Source organism: Gymnoscopelus braueri (assembly GCF_963280865.1).
Source record: "Gymnoscopelus braueri genome assembly, chromosome: 14".
Taxonomy (NCBI): domain Eukaryota; kingdom Metazoa; phylum Chordata; class Actinopteri; order Myctophiformes; family Myctophidae; genus Gymnoscopelus; species Gymnoscopelus braueri.
The window spans coordinates 34,874,743-34,897,968 of NC_137619.1; the positions used below are offsets into that span (position 1 = coordinate 34,874,743).

The following is a 23,226-nucleotide window of genomic DNA, read 5'->3' on the forward strand; positions in this document are numbered from 1 at the left end:
GTTATCACTTCTTTGACTTACATGGATTTTTCCAGATCATGGTTTCGGCCATAGTGAATGCACTTTTTGTCCCTTCTCAGCTCCTGTAGTTTTGGACCATGAGTAAACATAAAGGAATGGTGTGTGCGACTGTGCGTGTCCCTCCAGTGGAGTATTGATTGTTTGTGCCCGTAGGATTCCCCTCGCTCCACAGAATACACAGAAAAATCATCAGTGTTCATTTAACCATTGTGAAAATGGACCCAAATGTGCCTGTAAGGGTTAACACTGAGGATTTTAAGGTGTAGGATCTTGTAGACCAGTGATTCTCAACCTTTTTAATGTCAAGGACCCCCAGTTGCATTGGGCCATGGACCCCATTTGATTTTTTTCAGTGTAAAATCCTCTGTTAATTTAGCTCAGATTGATTCAATATTTAAATTGTGATGGGAAAGATTGACATTAAAAAAGGGGGGAAATCTCACAGCCATGAAAATCTATAATGCATCATGTTAGTATAGGGATTCATGAGCTATTGCGCAGTAAACTTCACGAGTGTTAAATTAACTTGGAGAGTGTAAAATTGGTCCGACTCTCAGAGTTGAGTTAACACTGGATTTTGCTGTGTGCTGCTTGTTTGTGACTCCACACTATCGGGCACAGACGGGTGACAAATTAAAGGAAAAACCTGAATAAATCAGTAGAGAAACGTAACAAATGCCGATCTTCCATATAGGTGTACCGCATCATACAATTAAGCAATTAACATTTGATCATGCTCTGTGGCTGGCATGTATAAAACGCTAGCAATAGAAAAGCTACTATTAAAGGGTTCATTATTGGGGCACAGATTACAGGACCTTCAGACACAATTGATTGCTGAACTGGCCAGTGTTTCAACACTTACAGGAACAGTGACATCTGCATTTTGATCTATAGAAAAGACATCAGCAAATAGAAATTGCGGTCGAACGAAAGCTTTCAATGACCGTGATGCTTGAGTATTAGTGCTGCATGTGTGGAAAACCAGAAGAGCAACTCTTCCTCAGATGACTTAAGATTTTAAATGCAGTCTTACCAGCAAGAACAGTGCATCAACAACTACAGTACATACAGAGGGATGTTATAGTTGGGTTGCAGACAGCGCATAAACCCCTCAAAGATAAATGCATATTCATTCAGTGGTGCAAAAACAAGAGGCACTGGTCTACTGAGACGCGCAAATAGGTGGCATCAGATGAGTCATCCTTCACCATACTCTCCGCAAGTGGGCGAGTGCATATGTGGCATACCCCAAGAGAACAGTACAGGCCCGAATGCTTGGCTCTGTCGTGCTCTCTCCCTGGTATAGTCTCGGTCCACCTGTTCCCTTTAGAGGGAACGGTCATTGGAGTGTCAAATTATTAAACATTTCTATCCTGATGGGAGTGGTCCCTTTCCTGTGCCCTCCCCTCCCCCCCATCTAATTTAAAAGGCAATTAATGGTTTGATGAGTGTGAAAGTGATGTGAATCATATGATATGGCCTTCACAGTCACGGATCTCAACCCCATTGAACACCTGCCCCATCATCGCCATCATCAAAACACCAAATGAGGGAATATCTTTTGTTAGAATGGTGTTCAGTAGAGTTCCAGAGACTTATACAATCTATGCCACGGTGCATTGAAGCTGTTCTGGGGAGCTTGCAGTGGCCCAATGCCTTACTAATATACTTTATTTTGTTTTTTTTCCTTTAATTTGTCACCCATCTCTATCTCCATGAGCTCTTATGTAATATTGGCGCTGCTCACATACGATCAGAGATATACGGCCTCTAAGAATTTCTCCTGGGTTACTGGATAGCCTGTGGCTAGTGTAGGTCAAACGTATCAGTGACAAGGCATCAGGCACGTCTATATCTTTCCATCTCTCTCCATCCATTAACTCTCTCTCCTCATGCCCCTCTTGTGTAACCGTTGCCATGGAGGTGAGACAGGGTTTCCATGGTGTCGTGGTCATGTTAGGAGAACATTTTGTTTTGACCAGGGTCATGCCAATTAATGTCATAGGCCATAGATTAGAGATAGGGAAGGACATGTGCTGTTTCTTTCAGCAGCAAAAGTACATTTGTAGTTCATTAAAACGGATCCTTTTATTGGTTCTTTAATGAGACAAAGCAGGCTACACCAGAAAAAAAGCTTGTTTTTTGTTTTAACAACTGCACTCTTACATACATTTATACAGTCATGGACTCCCTTTGTATAACACCACACAAATCTATATATTCAATGGCTTTTTAGGGTTTTACTTTATAAAGGTAGCTGATATTTTGACATGTGTGTGTAAATTGTTGTTGTGTCTGACCGCTCGTGGTTATTTTTACTTTTCGAGACAACGTTCCTTACCCTCCTCTTGCCCTTTCAAGTTGACCTTTCACTTATGACCTTCCAAGGTGAATGGAATTCACAACAAAGATTAAAATTCCTAAAGGAGGTACTCATAGTACATCAACCTAGTGTCTTTGCTCTTGAAGAACATGCTTTTCTCATCTTCAAAGTACTACGTTTTTTTTAATATATTTTTGTCACATACAAAACAAAAAAAGTCCATTATATACATCTTCTTAATTCTCCCATGTTGCAACCTCGGGTCCTTTTCCCCAAGGTGGCAGAAAATGTCACATTTGATTTTCAATTTTTTTGGCCAAGGTGTAGACCACCGGTCCGGTTGAAGCATCCAGTTTGTTTGTTTTCCCATTGGATTCTAAATTCACTCTAATCATGCAGCTCAAAAGACGGAAAAATAAAATGATGGTGGATAATAATCTTTAGAAATCCTTTTGAAACAGTTGGTCGGTTCAGCGACAAAGTCTCGACGTATTGGAGAGAGTTCCTTTGAAGCATTGGTGGTCCATCTGGGGATGTCTGTTGTCTCCGTTCCTGTTGTGTACCATCAATTCGTCACTGTGTTCACCTGTCTGTAGCATTGTGGTGAAGGGGGGGGGTGGGGGGGGTAGGGGGGGGGCGGTGGGCATGGGTCGGTCGGTCAGGCCAGGGGTCATAGTTTGGGGGGGGGGGGTGTCTTCATACCGGCCGGTCCACGGCATATTGGCACGGGCTCAGGTTGGACACGGGGTTCTGCACTGCCGGGTAGGCAAAGGTGGCGTGCTGCTTGGCTTTGAGCCGAAGGCTGGCCAGGCTTGAATTGCAGGTGTCTCTGTACATGTAGGGGCTCGCTGTAGTGGCATAGGGGCAGGTAGCTGCCGACACCGCTACCGAGTTGAGTGCTGTGGGGCCGTTGAGGTTGTTGAGGTTGCCCAGGTTGTTGAGGCCCGTACCGGGAACCCCGGTCACCGCCGAGGGCACCATACTGGAGGCCATGTTCATGGAGGGGATGGAGCTGGGGGGGGAGAACATGGGCTGGGACGACAGGGGGCTTACATTCATGGAGTTGAAGAAAGGGAAGCTCTTGGCAGAAAGTGGGCTGCTCGCCAGGCTCTTGGTGGCCCAGTTGTTGTAGGAGTAGCCTGTGTACATATCATCATAGGGCTGCATGAGTCCATTGAACTGGGCACCGAAGCCATTTTTGCATAACTCTGCCTGTTGGTTTCTCTCCCTCTTTCTCCACTTGGCACGTCGGTTCTTGAACCACACCTGCAGGAGCAGAGAATGACAAAAAAAATGATGTATGTGGTCCACTGGAAAGTTTTATGAAATTACTAAATTGACAAATTATGTTATACTGTAAGGAGAGTGTGCCACAAAATCTTTAAAAAGTCCACGAAGGATTTTAAATCATTATTTGTAGGCAGGGATAAAAGCAAAAATATAACGTATTTCTTCTTACAGAGAATAAACTTAAACTTGAGTAACCTAACCCCTTCCAAATGCTTTCTTTAATATTGCGAGTGTGTATCCAAAATTTCAGAAAGACATTGTGATCCCTGAAACTAAGTTGAAGTGTATTATCAAACAGACATATTAGGCCAGGCTTATTAAACCTAATTATTCATTTATTTGAATTATGAGATCCCAATGAACTAAATGTCAAGGCAGGGCAATCTTAAATTTTCTTTCTCAATTTAAGGTCCTATATTTGGAAGATATGAGGAGGAAGCCAAAGCCTTATTGGCAGATCTAAATTGAGGTTATTCATATGAAGATCAGAAATAAAGTTTCTCAGTTGGTACGTGTTTTTTCTTTTTTTTGCCAAACTTTTCCTTATAGCTCTCACAAACACACTCACACACGCAGAAAATAAAGAATGAAAACAACCTTTGACGGAACACAGAAAAGGACAGAATACACAACAACAGGAATAAAATCAACTACAAATACAAGAAAACTTTTTTGTTATTAACCACTTAAATCCTATATACTGTAGTTGACAGGAGTCCCCCAGGGGTCTATGCTAGGCCTGCTGCTTTGTTACCCTCTACAGTTAATATCTTTGCTGAAAATAGCCAATATACAAGCCCACAACGGATCGCAAGTTCGCAACGCTATTTTCGCCAAATGTTTGCCCCAGAATAGGGACGCTAGGGTGTGGTTAAATTCTATTCAAAACTTTCAAGGGCCTTTCCGTATGTTGATATTAATCTCAGTCTCTCTATCCTACTACCCTTGGCATCGACGATGTATCATTCAATCCACTTGGGCATCCAGCACGGGAGGCATCTGTTATGATAGTAATAGAATGCTGCTGACCATTATAGCAGGAGTACAGTGTGCATGACTCTTAGGTTTTCCATCGTACTCAGTGACTGCATGGGGAAACCCCTCTGTCAGGGAGAGTAGTTGCCCCCATCTTTAACGTGACTCTGAGGCCATGTTAGTTAAATGCCCTTGGAAACATCTGAATGTCAAGGTTGTTAGATGGACTGTCTGCAGTGAGAGTCATCCATCTTAAGAGTGATTTATACTCAGTTGCACACCGGTGTTGCGTGCCGAATATAGTTGATCTACAAGCTCACAAAGTGAGCTCATAGATCAGTGCGCAATCAAGAACAAATCAGGCATTAATGTTCAAACGGCTTATGGGCTAGAGATACTCCAGGGATCTAAATATTTTCTTTGCTGAAAAGGTTTCCTGATGAATGTTTCTTGTTGCGTTATGAGATGCACCTTAATTCTGAAGATGGGCATAAAATATATTCGTGGACTTGGGTGCAAATCTTATCTTCCTTCCTCTATAAATATTCTGTGAACAGGTGCACGTTGTTTTGTCTGTTTTGTTAGTTTTTTCGGGGTGGTGTCAAAGCAATTGGAGCCACTGTGCCGAAAGAAAAACACTAGAATTCAATTTGAGTTTCTAACAGACATCAAAAACACCAGAAATCTGCGCTCAACTTTTTTCTCCTTCATGTGATGTTGATGAACACTTGACAGTATCGCTGTCGAGTTCCTTCCCCGTTCTTTGATACATAATTACAACATTCTCGGACAGTACTCCCTGACTGAATATAAATCAAAGTGGCAGGTAAAGTATTTTGGGCATGCTGGAGTCCACGTCTGCATGAGCTTCTATATGCAGGAGTTCAAAAGGCCACTGATGGACATTAGGACGCTGGCAGTGTGTGGTCTGTTGTCCTTTCAAAATAACAACCAAGAGCGCCTGCTATGTGACCTTTCGTCCAGCCAACATTAATTTGATCCATTACTAGTCAAGCAGGCCAGCGATTGTATTGTCGTCCATCAGAATGTGTTCCCACCTGCTCCAAAGAACCACAGTGACCAAACCACTATGGACAGGGCATAACAGGACATGGCAGTGAGATGGGGTCAGAGTGAACTATACCTCTGACATTTTGCTATAATTTCTGAAATTACACTGTGCTTTGATATTAACCACTTAACCACAGCAAAAATAGCCTATCCACAAGCTCACGCGTCACAAGGCGATGTTGAGAGCTTTTATATCTAGGCACTGTAGATACAACATTTTAAATAAATTACCCAAAATAGGAACTCCACAGGTTAATGTGCTTCAGGAACAAAACATTGGAACTATCGCATTTAAGAAAAAGTTCTTAGTTCAAATAATTATTTATAACAATTGGGGAAATAACTTTTTTCTTTAATGGTTGTTGTGACAATGTGACAGACTTATGTACCAAAGACTGATTTGGCTGTTTGTCGTATGTGTATACCTGTACATACATACCACGTACAGTAGCGTACTGAAACACCCAGCGTGGTTTGTCACTTCAGCCAAATACCACAATGAGCCAGCTACCCAAGAATACTTAGTTTACCAAAAACGGTACTTAATGCGCAACCAACACAACAGACATTAGCACATTCTAAATATAGAGCGACACACTTTCTTTTAATGACTAAGCCCAAAATATCCAATTGTGGAACAAACTCTAAATATTCCAAAAATGCTCTTCTGAGATTCACTTCAAACCAAGGAACATGTAATAAAGTCTATTGCAAAGCCACCTTTTGTCTCCATGACATACAGTGTTTCTGAAAGCCTGTTAGTGCTATTCATCATCAGTATACTATACACATCTGATCAGTACAAACTAATGAAGCATCACCGAAACCATGAGCCAATTATGGAACCCGCCATCCCGGACTGCAGAAAATATTGACTTTATGTGTATGTTCTTTATTGACTGCGTAGTGACTCTGAGTTCAGATGCAACGTATTAGGGACTGTACGCACCCTCACGCGCGCCTCTGTCAGGTTGGTCCAGACAGCGATCTCCTCACGGGTGCTCATGTCAGGGTAGCGGTTCCTCTGGAACGTGGCTTCCAGCTCCTGGAGCTGCTGACTGGTGAAGTGGGTCCTCTGTCTGCGCTGCTTCTTCTTCAGGGAGCCGTCATCAGTATTTGACTCATCTTGCTGGTTCTGGTGGGATTTTTCCGTATCTGGAGAGAGGGATGGATGTCACGCGATCAGGTGTGAAGGGTACTGGTGAGTGGTAGAGATATGGACACCATTGCAGCCTGTTTTCACATGTTTGTCAAGTTAATAAAAAACAATGTACATATGTATTGGGGGTTACCTGAATGTATTGATATCACCTAATTGTGTATTTTAAATAATGGTCTCTGCCTAGAATACAAGACAATCTGTGTTTATTTTACTCTGTGAGTGTATGTGTCCATTTTTACATATTTCAGGATTTTGATTGCAGTATTAATGATATTGGCATTATTCATATTTTTGTGCCTGAGCAGAAACTATATCACCTTTTTTACACGCATGGAATTATCTTTATTTATTTTTTATTATATCCAAAAATCCCCCTCTGTCTTTCAATGTTTCTCACTGAAACATCACGCATGAGAGAGTGCCATGTCTTGTAAATAATCACCATCATCATTAAATGTTATCGCAATTCCAGATCAAATCCTCACATGGGGCAAAGCATGGCAGCAAAATCCCTCCATTCCACCAGAATATGACAAGGAAACGTGACTGTGCCAACTGAGAGTGAATCCTAACACTGTCGACCGCATTACCCTCTCTCATTTCAAAGATGTGCCAAGCCCATCAGTCATTACATTTGGCCCAGTCACAGTAGGTTAGAGGACCACACAACCGTGTTATGTCTGCCGGGGATCCTCTCTCTCAGCCCTCCATGATCAGAGCTCCGCAATTTGAGGACCCCACAGAAAGCAGTGAAATTAGTTGGCTACCTAATCCCACAGATCAGGCTTTTGTGACTGGGGCAGGTTGGGCTCTGTTTGGCGAGGGCTTAACTCTCTGGGAGTAGTTTGAAATGATCAGCAGGATTTAAAAAGAGACTCTGCAGGGCCACCGGGCAAAAACCAATAAGGGCCGAGCCTGGGCTGTTATCTGGCAGTAAACTGACACTGGGTTAGCCATCACTTAAGGCCAAAGTCTATAATACAATACAGAGGAAAGGGCAGACCTTTTTAAACCTATGTAGTCGACAACAATAGGAGCAATCTGGCTGATAATGTGCCTACATGAGAGAGCTGTTCGGGGTCAACTTCTCAATGAATATAATCTGAACAAAGTGTTGAGGGGATGCAGTTTTCACAGCCAAAACGTTGGTCCAATAAATACATTTTTAATTCCATCATTTGAGAGTCATCCTCTTTTTTTTCTGAGACACAATTATCAAACATAAAGATATGAACCTAGAAATAGCAGTGTTCTCACAGTACAACAGGAAGCACTGTTTTTTATTAACAAAACATGTTTGTATTAAAAGAAATGATTCTGTGCTATTCTTATTTAACCATGACCATTAACATTTCCCTCAGAAGGGATCAAAAAGGATTTGGGCCACAATTCCATACTGTATTGATGTTGGTAGGAGAGATAACAGGCAAACATTGAACAAAATAACAATTCTTCTACATTCTCTAATTGTGTAGACTTCTTGTAAACTAAGTCATGCAGATGTTTAACAATAATTACGGATCCATTTGGTTTCATTTTACACTCAAGAGTTAAAGATCTATAAGGGTCCATTTGGTCAACCAACTCTTAGCTGGGGACCACCTGGAACCCCCTCAAGGACCACTGGCGGTCCCCGGACCACTAGTTGAGAACCCCTGGTTTAGAACATAAACGATGATGACAATTAATAGAAAGCGACAAGGGGCCGCAGTAAGACCCGAGCGTTTAACCAGACAAGATTATAAATAGGGTGAAGGCTTTACAGTAAATTAGCGTTCTTAAGGAGCATGCTACATGGATGGATTTATACTGCGCTGACATTTCTTTCAAAGTCACTGCAGCTGACTTGCGAGGAGAATGAATGTCTGAAGGCTTGTTAGGGCTGGATTTACGAGCAGTCAGACACAGTTGTTTGGCAATTAAATGTGAATTTATACGCTTTCGCTCCTCCGTGCACACAAAATAAATAAATAAATAAAGCTCCCCTAGGGGTTCTAAGTAAGGTGGTTGGTTTAATACAGAGGGTAATGTGGTATTAAAAGCAACAGACAGATCTATCTGAAATGTCGTGTTTTACTACATATTTCAGACCTGGGCTATAATGTTAACACTATGTCGCCTGTGACATTCTCCAGGCCTCCTTATCGTGAAGTTTTATATGAAAATATGCTACTTGAATTAGTTAATCAGGTTTTAAAATTACATTAGCAAACAATGGGATTGCAACCCCTTATGCAATTTATTAGGCTACAATAAGCTGTTTGTGATGACCATGTGCTATTATAACTGTGGTGGTGAATGTGATGCTTTGATCTCGTTATCACACAACATCTGAAACAGTTAAATGTGCATTTTTTTAAATCAGTCCACCACATAGCCTGCCTATAACAGGAAATCGATACAACATAATGTTCCAATCATTGTGCTGCATAAAATAGACATCACTATAAAAACAAGACTGTAAATGCAGCATGCAATAAACGATCATGGCAAGCCCTACAATTGCACTGCATGCAAACTAAAAGATAAGATCTACCCAAATCACCTGCAGCGGGGGAGATTTAGCCTATACAGACCTACACCTTTAATTTATTATGAAGGCCTATTAGCCTCTCCTTTATACAAGCTGCTTTCAGGTCGTTCGCTAACTGTGCTGTTTTAATTTAAAATGTCGTGTCCATACATTTTGAAATCAAATACATAAATAACAATTAAATAATAAATAGGCTCTTAGAGCAGGCATAGGCTATGTTAAAACGCCCTGTTGATCACACAACAAATATGATTTGTTTCAAATAGCCTATAGGCCTGTTAGACCATATGTTTTATAAATATGTTGTGATAGCTCAACGATTATACTGGATTAAATAAACGGAACAGGCCAGAAATATAGTGAGTGAAATTCAAACGTTTGGTGTGGATCAACACATCGTTGTAACGAATTGACTATCCTGCCCCAGCCCTGCTATATCATGCACACGCAGTGAAGGGATAGGATAGGTGGGCACCGCACTAGGGACATCTGGGCACCTCGATGTCAAGTTGGTTATTTTGTCCAAAATGTAAATACAAATGTAAAAGGTATTAAGTAATGTAATGTATTCATGATGTGAACATGCACGGTACACCATTATCGGCCTTAATTGTATCCTTCAACTTCTTGGTTATGCCCCAAAATGACGAGGTTTTGTAGCAATTTGTAACAATTGTTGAAATATTAGATCTTAATTGTCGAATGTTTAAGCATGTTCTAATCATGTATACTTCATTTTACTTCAAAACATTTTCCAAATATATATATTTTTTACATTTTGGTCAAAATAGCCAATTTAACAGCCCACTCTTCCTAGGTAAGGGGGGGGGACAGCACGTGCCGTGGGCCTTCTGATAGATTAGGCTGTTATCAATATTTGTATGTAGCCTAATTATTCATCATTCATTATTTCTCTATATTTCCCTTGCCGTATTACATTAAACCAATCCGGGAACGGGAGTGGTGGGGGAGTCCCTGGAACAAAATAATTTGAGATGGGGGGGTCCGTGGCCAAATATCATTTTGGGTGGTCCTTGACATGAAAAAGTTTGAGAACCACTGATATAGGCCTACCAACATTTTTTTTTTTTTTTAACTGTTTAGAAGACATTTGAAGAATCGGCCTCAGCCTGTATAATGCCTGGGCCCTGAAAGTTATATGAACCGTCCACTTGTGTGTGGATCTTTTCGTATGTCGTTGTAATGTCGTGCATCAACATGGTCAACATTGGGACTGACCGCTGGTGTCCTGGCCTTTGCATCCCTGGTCGTGTTGAGGAGTCCCGGAGTCCGAGAGTGACAGCGCCGGGCTACGGGCCTCAGTGTCCGTCAGAAGGTTAAAATCCATAACCCCAGCGGCCAGGCTCTGAAAACAGCAAGACAACATACATCAGCACAGCAAAACACACACACACACACGCACACGCACACGCACCTCACCCCACCCCACCACCGCTCAAATCCAACCATCATCTTTGCAAAAGTCAACGTGATTCACTAATAATGTTCAAATAGGCTCAGGGCACATGCCATCAACTATAGAAAACATTGTGTATTTGACTTTCCAAATCCCTGTAATGTAGCTGGCTATTTCATTTAAAGCACCGTTTCCCAAACAGTGCCTCGGGACCCATTTGTGGGTCGCGAAACGAGTAAATATCCCCTTATTTTTTGTTTCCTACATTTTGTTTTTTATTATAATTATTTCAAAACATTTTTAAAAAATCCCACAAAATGTCATGAATTAAAAACAAATTCAATGATTCTTCAAAAGAATTTCATGAAAGAAAGAAAAACTAAGAAATTCCATAAATTCAAAAACAAATCTTTAAGAAGTAGTGAAAATATACGATCTACAAGTTCGCAGTTGTGAGCTTGTAGATCTGCTATTTTCACTATAGCTTGGGTCATGGGCAGACATGACATTTCTCTTTTGGGTCTGAAGTTAAAAAGTTTTGGAACCAGTGCATTAAAGCATGCTGAGTGAGTGCTGATAACCCACTCTTCTAGTCCCTATGAATTGACTCTATTTTCGAATTGCTTTGAAGTAATACAGTTATTGCTGCAATATAGCTACGCGATGACACCCCCAACCCCAAATAGCAACCTCGTGGTATAGTAGGAATAGGCCGATACTTAATGGAGCCTAAAATAGCAGGCCATTTATTTATACAAGCGCAGTTAACACCTTGAAATATATGGGGACAGTCACTCCCTCAAAGCGAGAGATTTACGGCGTCGTGGGCCGTGGCTGGGTATTGTGAGCATGCTGCATGCCCACTTAGCCGTCTATCAACTGTTTCGGGTGTAGCTCCCAAAATGAGTCCCATAAAAACAGAATGGCATGTGCCCTAGAAGTATGATCGGCGCTCTACTGCAGTGGTTCTCAACCTGTGGGTCGGGGGTCCCCACAGGATTTGTGTGTGTGTGGGGGGGGGGGACGTGACAATGAAGTGACAATTTAAGTAACATTTTTAATATACCTAAGAAAAAGAAGAAGAAAGAAAGCAAAGGAAAAGAAAAGACCATTACTGCATCAAATCAAAATGCAAAAAAAAAAAAAGGTCAAACATTGTCGAATGATATTAGAAAGAGGCACAACTTGTGAAAATAGCCAATCTACAAGATTGTAGGTCTGCATGCTATCTGTGGAAAAAAGAAGTACAATTCCTAGTGCTTGTCAGGGTGGGGGGTCCCCAGTTCAAATATGATTATTTTGGGGGGTCATGGCCTGAAAAGGTTGAGATTGAGAACCACTGCTCTACTGTAGCAGGCATGACAGCCACCATGCAACGATGAGTGAGTGCTCAGATTTCTTTTCTCCCCCACGTGTCATTTTAAATGCGTGTCATCAAAATTGTGTTAAAATCATAGCCTAATATAAAGCCCCGCGGGAGTGTGTGTGACACACACACTGTGTGTGCTGGTGAAATGCATGAGAGTAAAATCCCCATCTTTTCTCTGTGGTTTATTAGCTGCACATGCCACATGGTGTGCCAGTCTATGAGACCATGTGACCTCTGCTGCTTTCTAAATATGAAGCTCTGGAGGAGGTCCATCCGTGTCCATCATCATAACATGGCACTGTGACAAGACCCACCCCCTGCTCTGTCCACATGCCAAACATCAGAAAAACCACTGTACGTGGACGTCAGACAGAAATACTTTTCTGAACTTGTGAACCAGACATTGTGTCACCATTCGAAGCCATTGAAATTATGTTACTTTTGTGATGCCCCTTTGAACATCTAAGCATGGCTGTTCTCTCTTCATTTCAACATATGATGTTTATTGGACTATGAGATGGCCCTGTGAAGCCAAATACGTTCTTTAAGTGTTCACGTTTAGAATCTCACATTCACATTTCAAGTTTCCTTCACCCTGTTGTTGATGATTGCATGCATGCTTTGATTGCAGGACTCAACTGAGTTCAGTGTTCATCATCAGATAGCCTATATAGCCAGGCTAATTTTGTTATTTCACAAACATGCAAAATGTCTATCAAGTTATTTAAGGGCCAGTGCATGGAATTATTTAGCAGTGACTTTCTTTGAGGAGAAATAAAGTCACTGCAATTTCACAGAATCTGATTTCTAAGAAGTAAGTCGTTTCTGGAATAGAAGGATCAAACACAGGCTTGCTGCCTGCATGAAAGCATAAAAATGACTTACTTAACAGCCACAGCCAGAATTTACCATTTATTTTGCTGATGATAGCTACTGTTAAAGCCTAAAATATATTAGCACTGTAATTTTTTGATTTGATACAGGGGAACCAAAAGCCAAAGCCTTGGAAAAAATTAAGACATCACTTGAATAGCAGCTGGCATGGCACGCAAGAACCAGCAAAGACTTATAATGGAGGGGTATTTACAGTAAAGTATAGGTGCTATCACAGCCAATTAGTACCAACAAATTGGGTCAATTGAGGAGAAAGGGGTTGTGGTTTACCCAACTGATCAGTGTAATTATCACAAGGGGAAGAACAGAATGGGGTCACAGGCATGCATGAACAATGCTAGAACAATTTGATTTTTGAGCAATAATATTCTGCTTTGATACAAGGACATTTCACCCCCGATCTGCAGCCCTACACGGCTTCCTGCATGCACGAATCAGCCAACACAGGTCATTTATCCCATCCTAACCTGCCTAATGACAGCCAGGCCAATGCTCTAGACATCCTAGACTCTTCTTCCTCCTGGCTGCCAGGCTGTGGAATGACCTACCTCCGTCAGGACCGCACTCACTCCCCATCTTCTGCCGCATTCTGAAAACCTATCTATTTCAACTTCACCTCATCTTCTAGTGCTGACTTATGATGCTTGCATTTGCACCTCCTACTTGTTGACCATGTAGATTCTAGGTATGTTATGTAGATAGATGCTAGGTATGTTGTTTATTTGTAGACATATGGTAAGTATGGATGTTATTTAGACAGATGCCAGGTTTGATGTGTATGCTCCTTTGTAGCACATACTTGTTTTCTTAGCACTATACTCGATCACTACCCAGTTGTTGGCAAAGGTTCATGGCACTTACTCCGACCTTACACTTTGTAAGTTGCTCTGGATAAGAGTGCCTGCAAATGCCTAAATTGTAAAAGTGTCATATGTATCAACTTTGTTTACAAGCTCGATCATATCCCTGATGAGTCTATACTCGCTTTAAGTTGTCAGTAGTTTTTGCATTCTACAGAAGTTACACAATGGGAAACCAGTATCAACATTATTCAGAAATAAAAGCCGAGGCCCTTGATCTGAGAAAGAGAATGAATATATATATATTTCTTTTTTATTCAAAGCTTTATGTTCACTGTTTAGAAAGCCTATCCTTTGTGGCATAGTAAATTAAAGTCAAACTGCCAATGTTGACAATAAAACTTAAGTTAAAATATCGTCTGTTGTCAAGAAAAATTCCATTTGCCTAAATCCTTCCAAATCTTAACTTAATGCACTTTGAGTGTAGTTACTCCAACATAAAAAAATAGGAGCAATTCAAGAAGATTACACGAGAGGAAAATGGGTATTCTATGCTGTTGACGATCTCCCTCAGGCTATCTCTGTATCCCTGGGAAAAAAAGATGTGAGATTGAGGATAAGGTTGAATCTCACAGCAGAGAGATTACTTTAGTAAGCACTGCTTCTGTGTTGTGGCTTTGTATTAATGAGCCTCTGATATGGATTTGTGGGTTAAAGTTGACTCTCGGGTCAAAAAGCTCAGTTTTCCCCACCTCATAACCACAGTGTTTTACCTTTGCTGAATGTCTAACAATAGAGTTTAACCAACTGTAAAGGGAATCAAGATCAAATGCATCCAGGAGTTTATATTTTCTCTGCACTTTAACCGTTTCACATCAAAAGATACACTTGGATAAATGCCTATTTATATCAGTCAACATACTGTATATAGTTCACTGTTTGTATTTCACAAACACACTATGTGGAGTAAAATCTACTGAGGCCAAGTGGCAAAATTCAAGGGGAATACTTGCCTTATAGGGCAGCAGCTGTTCTTTGCGTGACCCAGGTTTAGTATATCACCATGGAACACCGTGTAATTGTCCAGAAATATGAATATGTCAGTCAGACCTAAATGCACTAATAAAATGCATGTCCTTTATGTCAATGTGGTGCTAAGACGCAGACTAGCTTGGCAGGCAAAGAGCTTGGGTGACGCAAGCCTGTCATTTTGTCTAGAACAAGGTGTTAGTGCCCCCTCAGAGGTGTGACATGATTATATTTCCAAAGCAAGACCTCCTCCTTATTGGAGCTTGATATGGCCAACTAGCTATCACTGGGTTAACAAGCAGGCTGATCCGTTCTAGAGGTTAGATACTGAGTGTACTAAACACATAAAACTACCATGGGGACATGGTTCATCTCAACACCAAGTTCACTTTCAATACTATTTTTTTTAAATCTCTATGGATCGTGGTCATTTTCATGATGTTAAATCGGCAGTATATAAGCTAAAAATAGTTGAGTACTTCAATCACAAATTAATTTAAGCTGAATATATATGGATCTTTACTGGAGATATCAAAAGTTATCCTCATGTCCTAATATGCAAGAACAGCAACATTTCTTTCCTATTCAAAAAAGGTCATCAGTTCTATTTATCCTACATGTCAAATATTCATTGAATGAATATGTGCATCCTGTGAAAGTAAGGAATATTTTTATTTTATTAAAACAGGTCTCTGGGGATTATGCCGATGCAGCAGTATCATCAGATTCATAACATGCCATAATAAAATGTTACAGGCAAACAGCTGACAATCCTAAACCTTGACAGAGAGAGTAACCTCTCTACTCCAACAAGTTTATTAGAAAGACCATTGTGTTTCTGGGCCTTGTTAAGTTAGTCACTAGCTGTTCTTCTGCAGCTGCACACTGAGAGAGTCTGCCCTTTGCCAGCATCCACAACGACCCCTACAAGGGTTTCACGATTCCATATCACTCTATACAGTCTAATACACCGTGAAACGTTGCCATAATCCGATAGATGTGTATATATTTACTATACTATTGCTTTGAACTGGCGGGGCTATACGTGCATACTCGTGCAACGAACACAAATCAAAATGGATGAGGATGAGGCCTCCGTTTGCATACGCTGGAGTGCTTTGCATAAGTAGTAGGCTAGCCCTGTGACATCGAACTAATTAAAATATATATCTGGTCATAATATTTTTTTTATTTTATTTATATAGGCCTATACACCCTAATAATGGAAGCAAAAATCCTCAAAATGTTCAGGAGATTGCTGGGTCCATCTGTTGGTGCGGCTGAGGCAGGCTGCTTACATTTCCACGGACTCCGGCATTAGCCTTGGAATTATTCATAAACGCGTCGAGAATTAATTCCTTGGATTAAGAGTTGATTAAGATGTGTGTCACTTTGCTGTCTGAGAACTTATTAAGGGCCTCCTCGAGTAGGCGGCAGATGGAATTTCGGTCCAATGTTTGTAGATGTTAATTTCTCCCCTCCTATAACACAACCATTTGCATAAGATTGAGGGAGTCCAGGCTATGTTTTATCCTGCACGCAGCATCACACATTTTATGTGCTCAAAAGTATAAACCCTACAACAAAAAGTGTTAAAGCATCGATATCCTACACAATATGTCACTCATAAGAACCGTCTTCAACACAAAATAGCTGCCAATTTCCTACCTACTTAATTACAAGTTGGATTTGATGTAGTGAATTTATTAGGAATTTAATCAAGTCACGAGGAAATATATTGAAGTTAAAAGCATATAAAAGAAAGATAGCAACATATTTATAACTTTATTACTAGCACAATAAAGTTATAAAGATTGTATTGTATATTATATATATATATATATATATATATATATATATATATATATATATATATATATATATATATATATATATATATATATATATATATATATATTTTTTTTTTACTTAGATATATTTCATCATAGGCCTACTGATTATATTAAGAAAGAAACGGATGACGTATAATTGTCTAGATGGAGCGCATCTGATATCCAATTGACAGCTTTAATTATGTATGATGCAGATATATGTACCCCATTGTTTTGCAATCTATATTACACAGCCTCCACTATATGACATATTTTATATCCTGTTATATCCATGTGTATGTAAGTGAATGGACAACCTAAATACATTTTCTTTTAAAGATAAAATTAAAGGCGGAATAATTTAATGATATCATAAAATATAGGCTGACCATAACAAAATATGCGTGATTAAAAAGCGTAGACAGACAGGCCCCTCGTGTATTGTGCCATGTACATAGGCCATTGTTGTGAGAGCCAATAGCCTTGCTGATAACCACGTAAAATGTTTACATTGCATGCGGAGGCCAAACTTGAACTACGGCTAAACAAATATTATTTTCATATGACCTAACCTAGGGGCAAATGCAAAAGAGGCCACGGAAGGCCTATCGGAATAAACCAAATATTCAGTAGCCAATGAAAAAAATCCTATCAGTATCCTGGCTTTGATAGACAAACCCTTGAAAAACATAACATTTTACGTGTTAAAATTAACTTCAAAACAGTCTAATAAATATAAGCTGATGCCATCACAATAAATAAACAATTAAAGACGGAAGTCATGAAACTAGTGAATCGAATTCCAAGTTTAGATATTCCAAGCAATTCCGCATTCCACATCAATCCTATTCCCCCAAAAAAAAAATCCCCCCATGAAGATGATATTTCTATATTTGTAAAATAACAACGGAAACAAATGTATAAGTTTACATTTATTATGTCAAACATCATAAGGACTGCTCTAAAAAATGTCTTGCAATAACAACTACAATTTGTAGGAACATTTTAACAAATAGGTCACATTGGTTCATTTCGCATTTTAGCCTTTATGTCGCACATACTATTTTCTTGATAAACAGTTTCCCCCTTTAATAGCCTATTATGCGTAGAGATTTTAGCGCCTGCAGGACACTGGCAAAAGCTCAAATAATTGGATACATTGTACTACAATGTATAAATGTTAGGCCTACAATGATTGTGGGCCTAACATTTATATGGACTATATAATCTGTAAAAAACATTTTGTGTTTTACAGATTATTAGGCTTATACAAACATTAGTTGAATGGTCAGTCTGGTGGCAGACCATGTGGGTTGGATGATGAGGGTGGAGAGAGTATGGCAGTGATTCTCAAATTTTCAAGATCTCCCCTTAAAACTCTGACAGTGTGTACTTGTAACTGTGACTTATAAGGGTCAATTTAGAACCACCTAAATGAACCCATGAGTCCCTGGAATCCACTGAGAACCACCGGGGCTATAGGCTACGGGTCTGTTTTTCTTTCTCTGGTCTCTTGTGGCTCCAGAGCACCTGCCACCTATCAATTTCCACTAGATCCCCAAATATTTTTGACCTCTGAAATATTTTCAGTGTTCCCCATTGGCAAGTCAACAGCATTTGTGCGTTGTTGTTTTTTGATAATGTAGTTGTGTATAGGTCTAGTCTAAAGCCATGGATAATAAACTATAACTTTGAAGAATAGGCATATAACATTGCAGTGAGTGAATTATGAAATTCAAAAATTCGAATTCTAATGACAGAAGAATGATCAAAAATGTAAAACAATATGCGAGCAATATGCAACGCCAATGCCATAATAACCAAACATGTGGAATAAAACTTTGCACGTGCAAACGTCAGCGCGGGATGTGCTTTTATAGTTTTATTTAACTCTAAACACAAATAGTGATTTATGTTAGCTTAGCATATAGTACATAAATATATTTAGGCATTATATTAAAGAAGTGTGTGTGTGTGTGTGTGTGTGTGTGTGTGTGTGTGTGTGTGTGTGTGTGTGTGTGTGTGTGTGTGTGTGTGTGTGTGTGTGTGTGTGTGTGTGTGTGTGTGTGTGTGTCTGGGGCTGATCACATTTATAATAATTAAAATCGCGCAATCGTGATCTCCATAACCAAAAGCCAAGTGTTCAGTTCACCCAACGTTTTAGTCCATTCCGTTAAAAGATGAGTAATTTAGGCCTGTATTGCAGTGGTCTAGGGACTCTCTGGTTTCTTTAGGGGGGTCTAAATTGACCCTTACAAGTCTGTAACTCTGACAGTACAAATGGAACAAATTGGACCCGTTAGGTTCCATTTGTATACTGTCAGATACAGTAGGCTACCTGTATACCTTGAAATTCAAAAGTTTGAGAACCATTGCTGTATTGTGTGAACTAGGCTTGGGGTTAAAATGTTAGTCTAAATACAGAGAAATGCAGCGGCTGTAGTTCAGCAGGCACTAACCATGGACCCATCTCTATGAGTGATGTTCGCGTGTCAACACCCCACGCGAGTCCGGCGTAAACTTACACGCATAGTAATAAATTGTATGTTCCAAACGAATGAGCATCAAAACAAAACGCACATCATCATCATTCACATCACCACACAGAGAGAAACGGAGACTTTAATAAGCGCACTTACATCAGATCCCGGTGATGTGGTCAAATTAATCCCTGGAAAAGGCAAAAGGAGTTGCGGGAGAAGAATAGTTGTCCTATAGACTGATGGTGGTGATGTTGGCTGCTGACATGGACCAAGTCCCCGGTCTGTAAAGACAACAGATAGGTGAGTTCCTTCCCTCTCTGTGTGTCAGACATGAAGGCAGTGGCAGAGTGAGAGGCTTGATCCCCACACAGAGGGACTGACTTTATGCTAAATGTTGTGTGACAGGTCCACTGTAGAGAGAGGACGGCCCACTTCACTGCTTGTTCTCTGTGTCCTGCCGCCCCCCTTCCAGGGCGCGCACGCGCGTGCGCGCGCACACACACACACACACACACACACACACACACACACACACACACACACACACACACTTCTCCACATCATTCTCTCTCTCTCTCTCTCTCTCTCTCTCTCTCTCTCTCTCTCTCTCTCTCTCTCTCTCTCTCTCTCTCTCTCTCTCTCTCTCTCCTTTCTCATGTTCTCACACACGCTGTAAACATATGCACGCGTCCTCTTCACCCTTTCAGCCTCTAAAATCATTTGGATTCAGTTAGTGATCAGCTTCATCTGCAAGATTAGCGAGTTACCCCGTTGCTTTCATGTTGAATCACATCACAGCGTTTTTTTTTTAATTACAAATTGGCCGTCTGTCTCCAGCGTAAAGGTGCGCATCTGCGCCACCGTCCAGGGCCAATTCTTCCCACACGTGATTTTAGCCAATATTCTATTTAACTATATTCTTCTGTAAAATATAGTTATGTGAAAAGAAAATTGGTATAGGCTACTATACCTGGAGGTCTTCTTTCCACGGTACAGCTCTATCGATCTGGCATTCATCTCGGGATAGATGGGACGTCAGAGGTGAAGAATGGGGGTGGGAGACAGACAGAGGAAAAAGGCTATTTTCAGATTTGGTGGTCAAAGTCAAACTAACTCGTCTCAAGTAAAGCCCATGAGATGTGGAGTGGACCATGAAGAATTGTCTCAGCAGGAGGACATTTATCCATCCCAATCCATTTCTACAGTGCATCTGTCCTTAATGGAAACTAAAAGGCTAGGCGTTATTGCTTCTCAATAACAGTAAAACGCACAACCTTGCCTTATGTTGTGTTATAATAAGCTTTGAACATTTCATAAAGGTTACCATTTTATATAGCCAGACATTTTGTTTAGGCTATGCTATACCCTGAACTTGAAGATATATTCAATCGAGTCCATTTACTTTATCACTTCATGTGCAGAACAGATATGTGCAGGGAATCAGTTGTGGATCACTAAACCCAATTTAAATCAAAACCTCACATTGGACCTTAGGGTGAATAAGGCCATATGATCTCTCGGTGTTGTTTTGAATGGAATGTGTCATAAGGATCTCATGGGAAATGGATGGTTGAAGTTAAACGAATTTTGCCCTTCTTATTCTCGTGTCTGTAATGAATAATGAACAGTCTTACTTCCAAGACACTAGCTTACATAAATATTTTTAGTTTGGATAAAGTTAATGTAATCACGAGAAATCCAGATGTTTCATATAGAGAGGGCTGAACAAGGATAGAACAAGGATATGGTGGATCATGATGAGGATAAGCAACACAACATTATGGTTATTAAACCAGTTTTAAATGAATACAGTTGTTGTGAATATATATGTTACATATAGATGCATTTTTTAATCCTCCCCTCAAATGGGCTAATGCCACTTTAAGCAATTGAAATTAAATTAATGGATGGCCACATGTTTACTTGCCAACTGTTGATGGATTTCTAAAATGCATTTGGTAAGTAAATCCCTTGGTTGATGCATGACAAATATCTACTTATAAAGAAGTAACTTGTTATTGTCTCAGTTATGCCAAAAGATCTGCTACTGCAGAAATGGCACACTCATATTTGCAGATGAAATGTTGCAATTACAAATCCAACAGGTGATCAAACACTTTGCTAGAGAGCAAACAAAGGTCTGACACAAGTTGGTTCTGCAAATTTTAAACAAATACTTTCAGTGTAAGCATTGGGAAAATGGTCTACCACTGATTGCATTGTGAAAGATAAGAGTTTGTATGCATCTATGAACTCTCTGTATAATGTAAACCCACCCTCCACTCTCCCACTCACCCACACATGCACACTATTCTCTCTCTCTCTCTCTCTCTCTCTCACACACACACACACACACACACACACACACACACACACACACACACACACACACACACACACACACACACACACACACATACACACTCTGCCTAGTGTTGTACAAAGTAGGCTATCACATGGACCATCAAAACATAATATAACCTTGTCCTAACACCATATTTCTAAGCATAATACTCAGTGTCAAGAATGTGTTATTCAAGCATGGATGAATACATTTGTGTCTGTCAGTCAGCTATACCTGAATCCAACACTATCACCTGGACCATCAAAACATAATATAACCTATATCTTTCAAATATTACATACTTAAAGTTTCAGGCTATATATGACCTTCAATGAGCTTGAAAATAACATCTTAGTTTTTGTTTTATGGATTTGAGATGTGATCAACCCAGCTGTTTCTTCAGCTTGTGTAAGCTATATAGTCTAAGTATTACATTAATTATGTTTAGCATTATAGCAGGTATTAAGTGACTTGGTTATGTGTATGACACACATAACCAATGCCCAAGGAATCTGGATACTTAGAGCAGTTAAAGCCTAATCATGGTGATGCAGCACTGGAGATGCTGGCAGTGCTTTCGTCATCACATCCGATGTGACGACGAAATAATTGTATTTATCATTTGCTTTATTTATTTATTTATTTCACTATTACAATGATACATCTCATTCATAATCTGTTGATAATTTAATGTACCCCATAATAAATGACACACATTTTATTGTAAGATTTATTGTCAGGAATTCCATATCAAGTTTGACGCGTCGCTGAAAAGTGATTGGCTCCGAGATCTGCCAAACAAACAGCGAAATCATCGCGTTAGGTTGAGGACGCAGAGCTTTTCCACGTCAGTGTGTTTACCAAGCCCAGATTGACAGCTGATGGTGGATGTGTTGAACTTGCTCACATTTCTGGACCTTTTTCGCGAGTGAATGAATTAACAGTGTTCGAGGCCAATGGTTTCCACGACCTGCAATGTGTGAGAACCGCGCTCTGTCGTTGTGAAGTGAACTTTGGTCTTCTTTAGTCACTGTTGCTCGGCTAGCTTGCTAGCCTTCGAGCTAGCCCAGCGTTAGCTTGCAGGAGGACTCCATCTTGGAAACAGTGCTCACACATACACAGGTAGGGTGCTTCATTTGGGCTGTGGAGTGTCGTTACGCCGTGGCGTTGTGCTGTTTTGATGCCACGGTGTCTGGTGTGTTGTTAAGTTAAGGAAACAGGGGAAAACGAACTGCTTAGATGACTTGCTAGAGACTGTTTCACATGTTAGCTAGCTTGGCTAGATGCTTCCGCAATGGTGGTGGTAGAATTGAAATACCAAGGATGTGTTGGTGACGTCACATTATGTAGCGGAAGAGCTTCAGATCCACAGCGCTGTTTGTCACGTTAAGATTACGTTTACATAACTTGTCACTCGCGTCGGCAGTATTTCCAGTTGTAAATAGAAAATACGCCATTGTTGTTAAGTGACGCTTGTTGAAAAAAGGATCGTGTGTTCATATTGTTTTGTGACCTCACCTGACGCATCCATGGTATATTTACGTTAGCCGCTAGGGCTAACTGGCTACGTAACCCCGGTAGAAGTGACAGTGTAGCTGTTAACACGTCGACAGTCAACCAAACGGCCCCTATCCTAACTTGTTTTTCTGCATTTGTCTCCGGAATGAGCTGTCATTTGTC

At 40.3% G+C, this 23,226-nt stretch overlaps 2 protein-coding genes across 5 annotated transcripts in view; one reads left to right on the forward strand and one right to left on the reverse strand.

Annotated features, from left to right (window-relative positions):
- Positions 1-1,752: 1,752 nt before the first annotated feature.
- pitx3 (paired-like homeodomain 3) lies at positions 1,753-19,537 on the reverse strand. Its single transcript, XM_080449346.1, has 4 exons — positions 19,359-19,537; positions 10,618-10,744; positions 6,633-6,838; positions 1,753-3,613 (listed from the first exon to the last, which is right to left on the reverse strand). The coding sequence occupies exons 2-4, from the start codon at positions 10,724-10,726 to the stop codon at positions 3,044-3,046; spliced, it is 885 nt and encodes a 294-aa protein (XP_080305472.1). The 5' UTR covers positions 10,727-10,744; positions 19,359-19,537; the 3' UTR covers positions 1,753-3,043.
- Positions 19,538-22,398: 2,861 nt separating this feature from the next.
- Positions 22,399-23,226, forward strand: part of gbf1 (golgi brefeldin A resistant guanine nucleotide exchange factor 1) — an 85,924-nt gene continuing 85,096 nt past the window's right edge. For all 4 annotated transcript variants that reach the window (XM_080449959.1, XM_080449961.1, XM_080449960.1 and 1 more), the window contains exon 1: positions 22,399-22,668. The gene's annotated coding sequence lies outside the window, so the exon portion shown is untranslated. The remainder of the gene's footprint in view (positions 22,669-23,226) is intronic.

Bases quoted from the DNA above. Each gene is read 5' to 3' on its own strand.
- pitx3 (XM_080449346.1), bottom strand. From the start codon at position 10,726: ATGGATTTTAACCTTCTGACGGACACTGAGGCCCGTAGCCCGGCGCTG. The intron at 6,839-10,617 runs GTCAGTCCCAAT...CCCTCTCTCCAG, and splicing joins CAAAGGCCAGGACACCAGCG to ATACGGAAAAATCCCACCAG. The intron at 3,614-6,632 runs GTGCGTACAGTC...CTGCTCCTGCAG, and splicing joins TGACAGAGGCGCGCGTGAGG to GTGTGGTTCAAGAACCGACG.